The 15,674-nt window shown below is 43.7% G+C and overlaps 1 protein-coding gene across 21 annotated transcripts in view; it reads right to left on the reverse strand.

Annotated features, from left to right (window-relative positions):
- Window positions 1-15,674, reverse strand: part of ARID1B (AT-rich interaction domain 1B) — a 444,025-nt gene that overhangs the window by 197,431 nt on the left and 230,920 nt on the right. Inside the window, exon 1 of one of the 21 annotated variants that reach the window (XM_089333599.1) lies at window positions 13,189-13,372. The exons of 19 other annotated variants lie outside the window; for them this stretch is intronic. Coding sequence is in view for 1 of the 2 variants with exons in the window: in XM_089333596.1 (XP_089189722.1) it covers window positions 6,090-6,194 (105 nt within the window). In the remaining variant the exon portion in view is untranslated. Of the gene's footprint in view, window positions 1-6,089; window positions 6,398-13,188; window positions 13,373-15,674 lie in introns of those variants that run through there. One more of the 21 variants, XM_089333596.1, reaches the window with a different exon arrangement.

Raw genomic sequence — 15,674 nt, forward strand, 5'->3', positions numbered from 1 at the left:
CCATCAGTCACATTAGCGAGCTGCTTTGAAATACTGAATTGCGGTGATCTGATTATTTGTTTTTCACATTAGCCGACCTGTTCCTACAAGACAGAGGATGGCACCCTGGTATAACACAGATACTAGCAAGGTATTTAGAATGCAATCCATATATTCTCTTGAATAAATGTGATGAAATATACATTTCAGCTATCACTCTAACTTTTTTTTTTTTTTTTTTTTGACAGGCAGAGTGGACAGTGAGAGAGAGAGAGAGAGAGAGAGAGAGAGACAGAGAGAAAGGTCTTCCTTTTCTGTTGGTTCACCCCCCAGTGGCTGCTGCGGCAGGCACGCTGCGGCTGGCGCACCACGCTGATCAGAAGCCAGGAGCCAGGTGCTTCTCCTGGTCTCCCATGGGGTGCAGGGCCCAAGCACTTGGGCCATCCTCCACTGCACTTCCGGGCCACAGCAGAGAGCTGGCCTGGAAGAGGAGCAACCAGGACAGAATCCGGCGCCCCAACCGGGACTAGAACCCGGTGTGCTGGCGCCGCAGGGGGAGGATTAGCCTAGTGAGCCGCGGCGCCGGCAACTCTTTGCTTTCTTTTCCCCATATTATGTTTTCAAAATTCAATGTATATTTTATACTTGTAGCATAATTCAAATTGGATTAGCCAATTAGCTCAGCTGTCACATTGGACAAAATCTAGATTTCTGGGGGTGGGGAGAGTGGGCCTCAACTATTTGGGTTTGAATACTGAGGTTTAGATTTACAATAAAGTGACTTTTAAAAAAAAAAAAGATTTATTTTATGTATTTGAAAGGCAGAGAGAGAGAGAGAGAAAGAGAAAGAAAGAGATCTTCCTCTGCTGGTTCACTCCCCAGATGGCCGCAATGCTAACATGTTCCTCAAACTTAGAATTCAGGTGACTTTAATCTAAAGGTTCAAATATAACTGAAAACTAATGTGTTCCTCAAATTTAGAATTCAAATGATCATCCCTGTATCAAAAAGCTCATTCAATGATGTTGTTAATATCATTTCATATTGTTATTATACATGGTAACTGTAAGAAATCTAGAAACTTTCATATATAAAGATGTACATCTATAAAGCCTAGTTGTTATATTAGGTACTTTTAAAACTTTTACTATTTTTTTAAGATTTATTTATTTACTTGAGAGGTGGAGCTACAGAGAGAGAGGGAGAAACAGAGAGAAAGGCCTTCCATCCATCCACTGGTTCACTTCCCAAATGGCTGCAACGTACGGAGCTGGGCCGATCTGAAGCTAGGAGTCTCTTCTGGGTCTCCCACGTGGATGCCGAGGTCCAAGAACTGGGTTATCCTCCACTGCTTTCCCAGGCCACAGCAGAGTTAGATCGGAAGAGGAGCAGCTGGGATATGAACTGGCACCCATATGGGATGCCAGCACTTCAGGCAGCCCCACATAAGATTTTTTTTAAAGTGTGTTTATTTTTTGAAAGGCAGAGAGAGAGAGCGAGAAAGTGAGAGAGCAAGAGAGCGAGCGAGCGAGAGATCTTCCATCCTGGTTGACTCCCCAAATACCCACAGCAGAGTTGGGCCAGGCTGAAGCCAGAGGTACAGAACTCAGTCTGCACGGCATAGACTCAAATACTTCCAGGCACATTAGCAGGAAGCCAGGTTGAAAGCAGATCCGTTAGAACAGGAACCAGACCCTAAAATGGGATGTGGGCTTCCCAGGGGACAGCTTCACACTCTGTGCATCAACACCCACTCTAGGCAAGTTCTTTTTAAATAAATTACTTATATTCAATAACAATTGCAAAGAACTTTTGGTCCATTTAAATATAAAAAGATAATCTTACCACTTACCCAGCAGAACCCAAATTACTGTGATTCATAGCATAACTCCCTTATTTCAAACTGCAAATGTCAGCTACCAATCAGGATTCTTAAAAACAATAGAAACGGAGTTTATCTAACTTATCTTGGGAGGGAATTTCCTGAAAGAATATTGGTTTAGTTCACAGAATTGGTTGTAGAGAATCAGGACTGCAAAACACCTAAGAACCAAGGGAGAGGGCCAGCACTGTGGCACGGTGGGTTAAAACCCCAGCCTGCAGTGCCAGGATCCCATATGGACTCTGGCTTGAGTCCTGGCAGCTCCACTTTCAATCCAACTCCTTGCTAATGCACGTGGGAAAGCAGCAGAAGATGGACCAAGTCCTTGGGCTCCTGCACCTTGTGGGAGACCTAGAAGAAGCTTCTGAGTCCTGGCTTTGGATCGGCTCAGCTCTGGCCGTTGCGGCCCTTTGGGGAGTGAATCAGCAGATGGAAGACCTCTCTCTCTGGCTCTACCCTCTCTTTGTACCTCTTTCAAATAAATAAAATCTGTAAAAAAAAAAAAAGAACACCCACAATGGAAACAAGTCGACAGAAACACTTTGCCCAGAATGTCCTCATGAGCAATTCAATAGCAGAATACAATGCTGACGGTATCACCAGATTCCCAACATCTCTGCCTGCAAAGCTACGGTTGGCCAACCCTGAGTCACAGCATCTAAGATCTTTGTCTTTTCGATTTAGTAGTGTAAAATATAATGCTAACCTTCACCAAGTCTCATATCTTTCTTTTGTCCCCCAAAGAAAGCAAGTTTATTTAATGCTGAGCCACCAAAAAATAAAACAAAAACCTTAACAGACATTCAAGTTTTCAATAATGTCATCAAACAGTCCATCATGCCTCAAGGCTTTGTAGGTAATAGTAATGCAATTGTAATGCACAAAAAGTCAAGGCAGTGATGTGCACCCAGGCACTGAGTGTAAGAGTCCCATAGTGGTGGCCTGTATTACTGACCAGACCTCTGTGGTTGAATCCTTTCATTGATTTTTGTTTGTGACTTCTGTTCTGTTCAGGTCTGCCACGGAATCCCCTTGGTGCTGACACCTAGTCAGTACAGAAGGCAGAACAAAAGTCAGGTGGGACTGCCAGCCAGAGGGAGGGTTGGGGGAAGAACCACTATGTTCCTAAATTTGTATATATGAAATGCATGGAATGTTTATACCTTAAATACAATTTTAAAAATGTTCAGGAGTCTGTGTAAGCATCCACCCTCAACCTCTGATACACATACCCCCAAAACCTGGAAATACCGTATTCAATCTGAGTGTGAGACACACTGAAATTCCTGGTGTTAACTAGAAGATGGAAGTGGTGATTTTTCTCCATTATGCTCGACTGAAGCCTCGATTCAGGGTGCAACAGTTCCAATATTGAATTCCTTTTCTGCCATCCATCATGGGAGTCAACACACTATAGAAAAGTACTGAATTTAGGGGCTAGTGCCGTTTACAGAGGGTTAAAGTCTTACCCTGCAGGGCCAGCATCCCATAATGGCGCCAGTTCGAGTCTTGGCTGCTCCCGTTCTGATACAGCTCCCTGCTATGGCCTGGGAAAGCAGCAGAAGATGGTCCAAGTCCTTCAGCTCCTGCACCTGTGTGGGAGACCTAGAAGAAGCTCCTGGCTCCTGGCTCCGGATCAGCTCAGCTCTGGCCGTTGCAGTCACTGGGGAGTGAACCAGTGGATGGAAGATCTCTCTCTCTCTCTCTCTGGCTGTACCTCTCTCTGTAACTTTGTCTTTCAAATAAATAAAATAAATATTTTTTTCTAAAAAAATACTGAATTTAAGACTTAGGGAATAGAGTTGCTGGCTCCTGGGGTCATTTGGGAGATGAGTGCATTAAGCTGGAGTCGAGTTTTGGAGGCACCTGGTACCTGCACAACGCTCTATATGCTTTAGACAGTATAAGGCTAGAAAGACGATTAGTCAAAATCATCATACCCCACTTAAAACACAATCTCTTGGGCTTCATACTATATATATTGCTTGGACACAATGATTGTCTTCATCGTTATTTTGGAGTGATATCATAGACCTGTAAGGAATGGTGGATATTAAGAGAGTTTAAATTATTTCATAAATAAGGAAAATGGAAGTCAGATAGTTCAGGTGGCTTCTCTAAGGTCACATGGCTATGTGAAAGAATCAAACAAAAATTCAGGTCTCCTGACCCTGTGTTGTTGTTCTTTGTACTGCACCATATCATTTTGATAATGTCTTCTCTTAAAAAAAGAACTATTTATTTATTTATTTAAAAGGCAGAGTGACAGAGAAAGAGGGAGGGAGGGAGGCAGACAGGCAGAAAGAGGCAGAGAGAGAGAGAGAGAGACACCTTCCATCCACAGGTTCACTCTCCAAATGGTTTCAATGGCCAGAATTGGGCCAGGTTGAACTCAACAGCCTGAAACTTCAGCTGAGTCTCCCACACAGGTGGCTAGGGGCCAGGGACCTGGGCATCCTCTGCTGGCCTTCCTGGAACATCAGAAGGGAGCCGGATCAGAAGCAGAGCAGCCAGGAGTTGAAGCAGAGTTCTGATATGGAATGCTGGCATCACAAGCAGCAGCTTAACTTGCTGTACCAAAATGCTGGCTCAAAATACTGTCTTCTTAGTTCACGGTTGGCTATGGTCCACCACTGACAACAAAGGCCCGCTGTGTGTTAGCAGCCTGTCCACACACGCAGTCCTGAGTCAGCCTCCAACACACCCATATACCCACCAGCATATCCAGTTGCTACCATGTATGCTCGATCTGAGTAACGCTGTTTATAATCCACTTTATCATACCACTTACGTGTTCCCACACTACTTGTTGGGAGTTCTTCAGCATCAACCAATTCCCTCTGGAAATCAAGACATCGCCACCTGCTGATTACAAGGAAAACCCCACGGAATCCTCTAGATCCTTAAAACTCAAACTTTACCTCTAGACCCCTTCCTTGGGAACAGCTGTAAGCTAAATTAACTAGCCTCTTTCAAATCCTGTTCAACTGTGGTCCTTTCCCATGAAAGCTACTGTATGCAGAATCATTTGAAACTCTGAATCACCTTTAGCTTGAATGAAATGCTTTATCCTGGGGCTGGCGCTGTGGTGTAGCGGGTAAATCCTGCAGTGCCAGCATCCCAGATGGGCACGGGTTCGAGTCCTGGCTGCTCCACTTCCGATCCAGCTCTCTGCTATCACTTAGGAAAGCAGTGGAAGATGGCCCAAGTCCTTGGGCCCCTGCACCCTGTGGGAGACCTGGAGGAAGCTCCTGGCTACGGATCAGCCCAGCTCCAGCCATTATGGCCATTTAGGGAGAGACGCAGCAAATGAGAGATATCTCTCTCTCCCTGCCTCTGCCTCTCTGTAACTCTTTCAAATAAATAAATAAATCTTAAATACTTCATCCCTTGCAATAAAATAATTATTAATTTGTAGAATCACCAACAGAGGGGTGGGCATTTGGTACAGCAGTGAAGCCACAACCTGGGACAACTGTATCTCATCTTGGAATTCCTGGCTTCCAGTCCTGCTCAAGTGCCTGCGTCTCTGTCACCCACGTGGGAGACATGGATTGAGTTCTGGGTTCCTGGTTTCTATCTGGGGAGTAAACCAGTGGATAGGAGATATCTTTTTGTGTCTCTTTTAAATAATTAAAAAAAAAAAGAAAGAAAAAAGGAAAAATATACTAAAAGTCAGATGAAACTGTAATACAAATAGGATGAATATGAGAAGAATAGCCAGGATTGTTCAATTAATGAAGTTAACTAAGGGAGCTAAAAACAAGGCAGGGAAGTCACTGGTTTACGGCAGCCTAAAGAAGCCATACGGTTAAATTTACTGATGTCTGGGGTACTATTTCGAGACATTCCAGTAACTGCTCCATGGTATTATCTGGGTATGAAGAGTTAAAGAACTCAGGTAATTCTAATTTTCAAATAAGATCAAGAACCACCACCAAAGGTAAAGAAATTTGATTAATGAACTTTCTAGTACTGTGCTATCCGGTAGAAACATAAGCACAACTGTCATCCACATAATTAAAAATTTTCCAGGAGCCATATCAGAAAGAATAAAAAGGTGAAATTAATTTTGATAACATGCATTATTTGACTCCAGATAACAAAATATTATTTAAACATGCAATCGATATAAACAATGTTAATGGCATTTTTAATTTTCTCATACGTGTGTGACATCACCAGGCCTATGATAATAGTAGCTTTTAAAAATTAAGCCTTCACTTACATGAAAGCAGTAAGAGAAACACTGGGGCACAGAAAGGAGCTCCTTCTGAGTGCAAGACGGGCTCCACGCACATGCAGTCAGGCCGTCGGGGCCGTGGAGAGCCATCCTGTACTGTAGCGCCCAGCATAAGCAGAGGAACCACAGACGTCAGCCGATCAACACAGCACCGCTGCCCCACCCAAGAACCCCACGGCTTTGAGAACCAGGGCTGATGAGCAGGCTCCTTCCTCAAAGACAGCCAGTGTTTTTTCTAATAGGTGGGGATCAAACATGGCTTTCAGGTGTTTCTGTGGCGTAGGTTCCATCCTCTCCGCTTTGAGTATCAGCCCTGGTGTTAAAGCCTTCCTCCCCAGGGTGTGGCTCCTGGGAAGCACCGGAAAGTGAGAAGGTGGGAGGCCCTTAGGTGGCTGGGGGCGTGGCTTGGGAAGGGAGGTCTTGAGAGGTTGTTACAAAGCCTGAGATCAGGCCAAGCCTGGCTTGGCAGGTGACCCTTCCTCCTCACGCTCTCCCCCATCTACCCCAGGGCCTTTGCGAGGCTGCGTCATGCTGTGTGGACTTCCAGGCTCCATATGAGCAAAATAAATCTTGATTTCCTCAGACGTTTTGCGTGGTAACAAAAAGCTAGTTAACATGGGATCTACACAACCCAAAGTCTTCCTGGGTCACTTTTCCCTACCCTGGGGAATTCTCCTGCCGCCAGTTCAACAGTCACAGCACCTGAGATGCTAGACAAGGCTCTCGGACTACTTGACTCTAGTAATCTGGCTGCATTACAAGCACCCATCCAGGCATTCTAAACGTTCTCCATACAGCCTCCCACTGTTGCTCTTTTTAACCATGGCACTGCCTCTCAGAAAGAGGGGCAATGCACAGAATAACAAAAAACAATGAACATAAACTATTTCTGCTATTATTCTTAAAACAACACTCGATGAGCTGCCAGGCAGCCTGCTGAGGAAGAACACAGAGCTTGCACGAGAGAGCCCCAGACTCGGCACCACCCTTGCCAGCCGTGGCACCTTGGGAGGGGAGCCTTCTGGAGCATCTTAGTGTGCAAAATGGGCAAAATAACTCCTAAATCTGCAGAGCTCTGAGGACTACAACAGTAAATGAGCAGAACAACTGGCAAAATGTCTAGACCAAAGCAGTGCTTGATAAATGAGAGCCATTATTAAAGTTTCAAAGTATAAAGACAGAAAGAGACTCGACCAAAGAAAACATAAGCAGTAACCACACTGACAATTACTACTGAACACCATCATGATGCATACGCTACCTGCATTTCTGTTGCATAAAAGAATACCCATGTCAGAGAAGGGGCACCTAACCTTCCCCTGAGTGTCAGTAATACCCCTGTGACACACAAAAAGCCATACACAACGGCACTGTCTCAGCAGCTTTGCTCCAGTAATTTGGAATGAGCGTGGATATAAAGCAAAAGTAACCTAATCAATACTTAACCACGCTGAGAGGTTGTTTAAGCTGCCCAAGTTTTAAAACTTGATTGCATTATTAATGTTTATAGATTTTCGTAATTAGGAATAGATCTGATGGTGCTTAAAAAAAGTAGAAGCGCTCTGATGCTCTAGCTGGGAATACTTTGTTTCTGTAAGATTACTATCAGACTAATAGGATTCGACCTCAGATTTGTCTCCCCCCACCTTGGTTCCTATTTTGCAATTTTTCCAATTTTTTAATTCTTTGAGTGGTTTTCCTTGAAATCTCACCATACAAATTTAAACAAATAAAACTTTTTCTACTGGACAGAAGAAGGAATTTAGTTATAATTTCCTTCCTTCTAGCTTACATTCTCTTACTGAGTAACAAGTCGGTTGTTTTGCTTTAAATTCCTCAAATTAAACACAATCATAGTTGTATGTCTTCTGTTTTGTTTTGTTTTACTTCTATGTGTAGCAGTCTGTTTACTATTCCATCTTGCACCTCTGCCTTTACTTTTGGGATAATTTTCCTGGCTCATTAATTATATCCTACAGTTCTTTTGAAGGTCTTTATCTCTACACCACAACTCTTTACGATAAAATTAGTATTGAAGTAATTCTGCTAATCCCTACTTTGAGTCATGTTTCTGCTTTCTGTAGATTCCACAGTGCTGTAGAAGTCTGCTGTCATTCTGTTTCTTCATATGTGAACTATACTCTTTGTCTCTGGTTGCTCTCAAGACTTTGTGTTTGATGTTCCAGTGAAAGTAAGTCTAGGAATAGATTTCTATCTCAACTGAGAATATACTATGTTTCCTAGATCTGTGGGTTACTTTCATAAATTCTGAGAAATAACTAATTTTTGAACAATGCCACACAAGTATCAACCAAAGTAAGGTAGTAGACAACAAGAAGAAATTCTATGGTACTTAACATATGTAAATTCATCTGTAGATCTTCCAACAATATCCACATTAACCAGACATGAAAATGAGTAACAGACATCAATAATCAAACTGTGGGCCACAATGCCAACTGTGATGGGGTGTGTTTATAAAAACAAGTACCTTCAGGTGACAAAGGATTCTCTTCTCAAAGACTGTATTGCCATTTTATACTTCATCACAGACTTCCCATAGCATAGAAAAACGCAACAATTCATACCTATTGAGCTTTCTTTTCAATTTTTCCACTCATTTCACCCTACCTAATCAAACACAACCACTACAGGGGCAGGCATTGTGTGGCATCGGGGTGCTAGTTCCAGTCCTGCCTCTATTGTGCTTCTGATTCAGCTCCCTGCTAAGGCACCTGGAAAGGCAGCAGATGATGGCCCAAGTGCATGGGCCCCTGCCACCAAGGTCAAACGATCCAGATGGAATTTCTGGCTCTCAGCTTCAACCTGGTCCAGCCCAGGTTGCTATTGCAATGATTTGGGGGGGGGGGGGGGGGGTGACGCAGCAGATGGAAGATCTCTCCCTTTGCTCTTTGGCTCTCCTTTTTCTGTTACTCTACCTTTCAAATAAAGAAATAAATCTTTGAGAAGAAAAAAAATCACAACCACTACATAATTTGCTTTTGGTTCAACTACTGACTAAAGGTGTAAATTTATATAGAAGTGAATTTGTAATAGAGCTACAATTTTTTTTTTGGACAATTAATTAAAGCTCAAAGAAGCTTCAAAATGCTCAAATGTAAATTTAATTATCTAATAAATATTCATTTTCCCAATTCTTTAAGTATCAATAATATAAGCATGCTGTAGTGACATGAAAACATAAATCCTTACGATATTAAGGCAGTACTTGCACTAAAAACAAAAGGTAAAAGTGGAACAAAAGGAAAGAAGTGGAAAATGGTTTCACTATTCACTTTCCTAATATACACCTTTCCCTAAAGTAAAATCAGAAACATCAAAATATACATCATTGGAAGAAAAAAGTTGAAACCCCAAGTGGTATCCTGGCCTTAGAATTTTCTTCACCTTTTATGTATCAGGTGTAACCACAATGGTTCTCCCCTCCTTTCCTTTATTAAAAATTAAACCAATACATTTCCTATGACAATGTTGTTACTGATCACAATTGACAGATCTCCTACAAAACTAAAAATGGTGAAGTAGCAATTTCATAGCTAAAAACAAAAGAGGTTGTATCTATTTCCTTATAGTGAAAAAAGTAAGACTCTGAGCAAAGATTTTTCTGGTTTTGCACATGCGCAATTTCAATTTAGATAAACTGACACAAGTGGCTTTGCTTAAATTGACAGAATAATGTGCTGCATTAGAACGGTTATGTTTACAAGCAATGAGGCTGAACCACATGAATGGTAACAAAATTAGAAGTGCTGAATCTATACTAATCACTAAAGAATAACCTGGCACTGTTCAAAGTTAACTAAAGATGGAGGGAGAAGAACACAAACAGAAATCCTGGAGTTAAAACCAGTGAGTCGGCAACAGGCAGATGGTTACTTTAGGTGCCTATTGGTTCACTCTACCTCCCATTTAATTCCAGAAGTTCTCTTTATAGTCCAGGCTTCTCTAGCACTCTTATGTGAAAGGGAGTAAGAATTACTGAAGGAATGCTTGATAAATCACCCAAGAGCAGAACCAGCCCTCTCCTGCAGACCCGTGGAATACAGGATGCTGTATTACAAGGCAGTCTGCTCAAGAGGTGGACCAGAAGCACAGGCTGTGGCCTCTGCTCAAATTCCGACCCCCTGGGATGAAGCTGAGAGGTACTTAACCTACCTGTGCCTTGTTCTCCACCCCCAAAAAGAGGGGTAACAGGAAGAGGTAACTACATCATGGGATGTCATGAGAGGCTAAATAAATTAACCCACGTAAAACACTTAGAGAAAAGTACGTTAGCTAACATCACTGTCACTAGCTATTAAACACCAATGAACTGTCTGAAGTGATGCGCTTTGTACTCCACTATTAACAGCTACAAAGTTTATGAGATTAGGCGGTGCTGACTTAAAGCTTCTACACCAACCTGGTAACATACAGCAAACACTTGTTGAATGGCACCACTCGACAGAACCCGTGTTCTCTCTAAGCCCTCCCACCTGAGAGAAAGGTACTGTCCATATTCAGTGCTGGCAACCAGGTGAGGGCCAATTTTGGAGCTGCTGTCCCTGCTTCCTCGCTGGCCTCCCAGCCCTGAGCTGTCTCGCTACAGGTCACTATGATATTGCAAGAGTTCCTAACACCCAAGAGCCCCACACAGGCCTCTGCTCTGCTCAAAAGTGCTTGATCCCTCCGCCACTATCTGACCCATTCCTTCCCGAGAGCCTCACTCCCTTACCATGCCCTCCATTTCAGTCAAAACAGAATGGCTATGTTTTATAACGAACCTCTGCATAATTTCCCACCAACGATTGTAGTTTCCTATAAATAACTATGAATGTCCACCGCCCCTGCCCATGCCCTTGAAGTTAGGGATGGGCAGGGCCTCTCTCTTCCTAACCTGGCACAAAGAAAATCTTCAAGGCCATGTGGAGAGCAGCGACCGGGATTCACGGATAAGTCAGTAATCTGATGATACAAAAAAAGGTCAGCCTAAAACCCAAATAAGCCTTATTTCATGAGTACTCTTCTCCGTGGGCTATAAGCAAACTATATTCTTTTTTTAAGAAGATTTATTTATTCAAAAAGCTGAGTTAGAGAGAGACAGAGAAGGAGAGACAGAGAGAGATCAGCCATCTGCTGGTTCACTCCCCAAATGGCAGCAACAGCCAGAACTAGGCCAATCAGGAGCCAAGAGCTTGTTCCAGGTCTCCCATGTGCGTGCAGGGGCCCAGGCATTTGGGCCATCTTCTAATGCTTTCCCAGACACGTAAGCAGGGAGCTGGACTGGAAGTGGAGCAGCCAGGACTCTAACCAGCACCCACTTGGGATGCTGGCACTGTAGAAGGCAGCTTAACCTGCTACACCACATCACTGGCCTGGAAAACTACATTCTTGAAAACACAACAGAGGAAGCCCAGGTGTGATAACATGGGAGGCGGCATACAAGACTAAGACTGCTCAGGAACGTGCGTGCAAGGGTCACTGCAACCATCAGCTCCCAGCGCCACCCGTTCCCACACCTGGGACCTGAGGCAGGTCACTGGTAGAGTGCCCAGTGGAGGGAGACACACGCTGGCATCTTGGAGAAGGCAATGGTGCAGAGGCCATGTCCATCCCCCACCTGACACAGTCACACATTTGCTCAAAACCCTTCCAAGAACAACACTGCAGAAATGTAAGTTATCACAGTGATCAGGTGCTCTCTGGCAGAGAATTCTGTGATCATCTGAATAGATCAGGATGACAGAACAGATTTTTTAAATCTCCTAAGTGGACTATGAACCAGATTATGCTCCTAGATTCACAGACAGTGGCCAAATTCCTCAGCCACTCAACTGCACCATAGAGAGGTGCCAGCAAGGGCTTTACCACGAAGCTGGGGGTTGGGGCGGCACTAAGCCCAATTTATCACTACAAGCAAAACTCAAAATCAGACAAAAGTGAGCAAAGAAGTAACCATCACAGATGGGTGGCAGGGACGCAGTCTCTTGGGCCATCTTCCACTGCCTCCCCAGGCATCTCAGCAGTTAGTTGGATCAGCAGCCAAGCAGCCAGGACTCCAGCTCCGATATGCAGGGACTCCGAGTGGGCGGGTTAACCCACCGCACCACAACGCCTGCCCCATATTTCTTTACTTTTTGAAAACCTTTATACTTTACATTCTAGGGCTCCTCTCTATAATCTGGCATATTTTACCAAATATATAACCAAAGCTAAATGGCTCATTCCAAATTAACAAAACACTACTAGAATGTACAGAAACCATTCATGTGTCCACAGAAAGCTAAAACTTTAGGGCACCTAGAAGCACTGACTCCAGTCTGGCAGTATTTATTAAGCAATTTTTAAAAAAAGATTTATTTATTTACTTGAGAGGCATAGTTACAGACAGAAAGAGGGAGAGACAGAGAGAGAGAGGTCTTCCATCTGCTGGTTCACTCCCCAAATAGCCACAACAACCAGAGCTACACTGATCCAAAGCCAGGTACCAAGAGCTTCTTCCAGGTCTCCGACATGGGTGCAGGGGCCCAAGCATTTGGGCCATTTTCTACTGCTTTCCCAGGCCATCAGCATGGAGCTGGATCAGAAGTGGAGCAAGCCGGGACTCAACCGGCACCCATATGGGATGCTTAACCTACTATGCCACAGCCAGCCTGTATTAAGCAATTAACAAGCAGAAAATATTTTGGGATTCTTTCTCTTCGTTACAAATGTAGTATAAGTGTAAATACAGAAACTTTAGAAATCTGGGAGAAACTACCTCAACTTTAATGTAATACACATTTTTCCAACTTCCTAAAGGTTTTCATCACAGTTCTCTTCAGCCATATAAACATTCACTAAAGTCCTTTTCCTGAGTTCTTCAGGGAATTATCACCAGTCTAAGACGCCAAGAAATGTCTTCGTGCACAGGACTGTGCCGTCCCCAACATTCTGCCTCTTTCCTTACAAGAGATTCCCAGAAGTATTTACAAATCAAAGGGTGGGATCACTTCTGTGACCCCGACAGACCCGGTGTCTGTGTGTAAGTTCATACACACACGTGCCTAACATGCACCACATTCATCGAGGAAGAGAAACTTACGATTGTTCCCACATGAAAAAAGACCCCAGAATCTGCCACACTGACTTTCTTAGGAGTCAAGTTTCCATTCGGAAGTAAAACTACTCAGCGTGGAAGCCGCAGCTGGGACAGACCACCGCCCGGCTTCCTCTGCGGCCTTCGCTGGTGCGATGCGCGGCTCAGGACCTGGAGAAGGAAACGCTCTTCCTCCTGATCACACATTTTGAAGGTCATTTCAATGTGAAAACTGTAAAGAGGCTTCCTAATGACTGACAGCTGAAAAAGAAAAACTGCATTTCCTGGAAACTAGGTTGGTTCTAAGAACGTTCTCCTAGGCCTAGCCAAAGATGAGTTCCTAATTAGAACGGAAATCACCACTCCTTTCTGATGACATCCCAGTACTTCAGTGCCACTTCGTGAAGTTATAGAATTTTGGGCTTATGCTCAGTGCCTCTAATGTGGTTTCTTTCTTTGGAATACCGTTTCCTGCCTGTGGGGGCAGGGAGGATGGGTAATGGAGGGGGGGTATCAGCCACCTCACCCTGTAGAACGCTCATCACCAGCGTCCTAATAAAATAACTTCCAGCATACTGAGGTTCAGACATAAATAACATTTTTCCTAAGATTTATTTATTATTTTTGAAAGTCAGAATTACAGGGAGATACGGAGGGGGAGAAAAAAATCTTCCATCTGCTGGTTCACTCCCCAAATGGCCACAACGACCGCAGCTGTGCTGATCCGAAGCCAGGAGCCAGAAGCTTCTTCCAGGTCTCCTATGTGGGTGCAGGGGACCAACCACCTGGGTCACCCTCCACTGCTTTCCCAGGCCATCAGCAGGGAGCTGGATCAGAAGCGGAGTTGCTGGGACTTGAACTGGTGCCCATATGGGATGCCGGCACTGCAAATGGTGGGTAAACCTGCTGTGCCACAGTCCTGGCTCTTGTAAATAGCATTGTTAATGCATGGATCCTATAAACTGCATTATCAATGGTAGTAGATCCCAGAGATGGCTCCAAATGGTCTTACATCACATCCCTGAAGTAAGAAGCTTTACTGAGCCAAAATGTGCTTTAAATAACTATAACAAGACCAGAAGCCTCTAACTGTCCATTGAGTCCTAGGGGGAACGCTGCTGTGTCTGGATCTTTGAATGGAGAAGGGTGTGGGGGAGGGTAAGAAAAAGGAGAGCAGTGAACAGAAGGAAAGCCGGGGGGAGACAGAGGAAGAGAGGGGGCTTTATAAGTGGAGCAACAACGTGGCTGTGCCGCAGACTTCCAGAGCACAGGACAGAAGGCTCAAGCTCGGAGTGCGAAACAGCCCTCCAGGGCTTTGCGTCCTGGGAGCTGAGAGGCAGCAGAGGACCAAGAATATGGGCGAAGGCTGGAAACACAGGCCTGTATTTAAAATGTGTCTTTAGAAGAGCTGAAGTCATTTTGTGAGTTTATAAACTTAAAATGCACAATATTAAATTCATGTGCTCATAAAATGTAGGGCGTCAGGATGTGCCAGGAAGGGGAAGAACTGCCACTGCTCCCTTCCAGGGTACCGACCCCAGGCCTGTGGGCACAGCTGGTACCAGGTCTGTGTCCTTATGCTCCTATCCCGGGACTTCCACTTTTAATTAAAGCTGAACTCAACTATTTTTCTCGGCAATCGAGTAAGTACTGTTACTTTAGCTAAAAAATAAACCTTTGGCATCAGAAATGCCACAAATTTTAAAAATACACACAAGACCAGGTAGGAACAGACTTTATTGTTATATAGATACTGTTTTCCCATTCTGAGGCCGATTAGATTCTAATACCCATTGCTGAAAATTAACATCATTTGCAAGCAATGTAGAACAAAAGCATGTACTTTTCCAAAGCTTGCCCCTAACACAACCCCAGAGAATTATTCTAACACCAGCACAAAGTGCTCCCCACGCAAAGCCACATTCAACATCCAACTATTCTAAATACTTTTCTAAATTTAAGGTAACTATCATTTTTCTCAGGACTCACATATACATATATTTAGCTTTTATATTACAATTTATGTTTTAAAATTCCAAAATCTTTGAAATGAAATTAATATTTAATCTCCTTACTTGGTCTCAGTATTCCTTTGAGCCTTTATGTAAAAAAATTACACTTCACAAAATCAAGTAAAATTATGGTCTTTTATCACTTAGATCTCTGTTTCTAATGCGTTCACAGGAGGAGCAAAATGGCTTCACTGAACATTTTAGGGGCTGCAGAATGATTGCACTTGCTAAACACTTAGCAAACATATAATTTACAAGGCAGGGTTAGTGATTTTTGGTATATATTTAGCGTACCAAGTTGGAGGCATTTCCATGGAAAGCATCATGGAAGACAGGCCCTCATGTCTCAGATTTGGACTGGTCCAAGGTAGGATCAAAGGAGGGGCCATCATGCTGCTCACCTGAGCTGCCACTGTCACTCCGTTGCGTGGCTGATTCCTTTGTGAAAGAAGTCAAAACCACATCGAAAATGCACCTGCT

This window comes from Oryctolagus cuniculus, chromosome 5 (assembly GCF_051225735.1).
Source record: "Oryctolagus cuniculus isolate XC-2025 breed Fujian yellow rabbit chromosome 5, ASM5122573v1, whole genome shotgun sequence".
Taxonomy (NCBI): Eukaryota; Metazoa; Chordata; class Mammalia; order Lagomorpha; family Leporidae; genus Oryctolagus; species Oryctolagus cuniculus.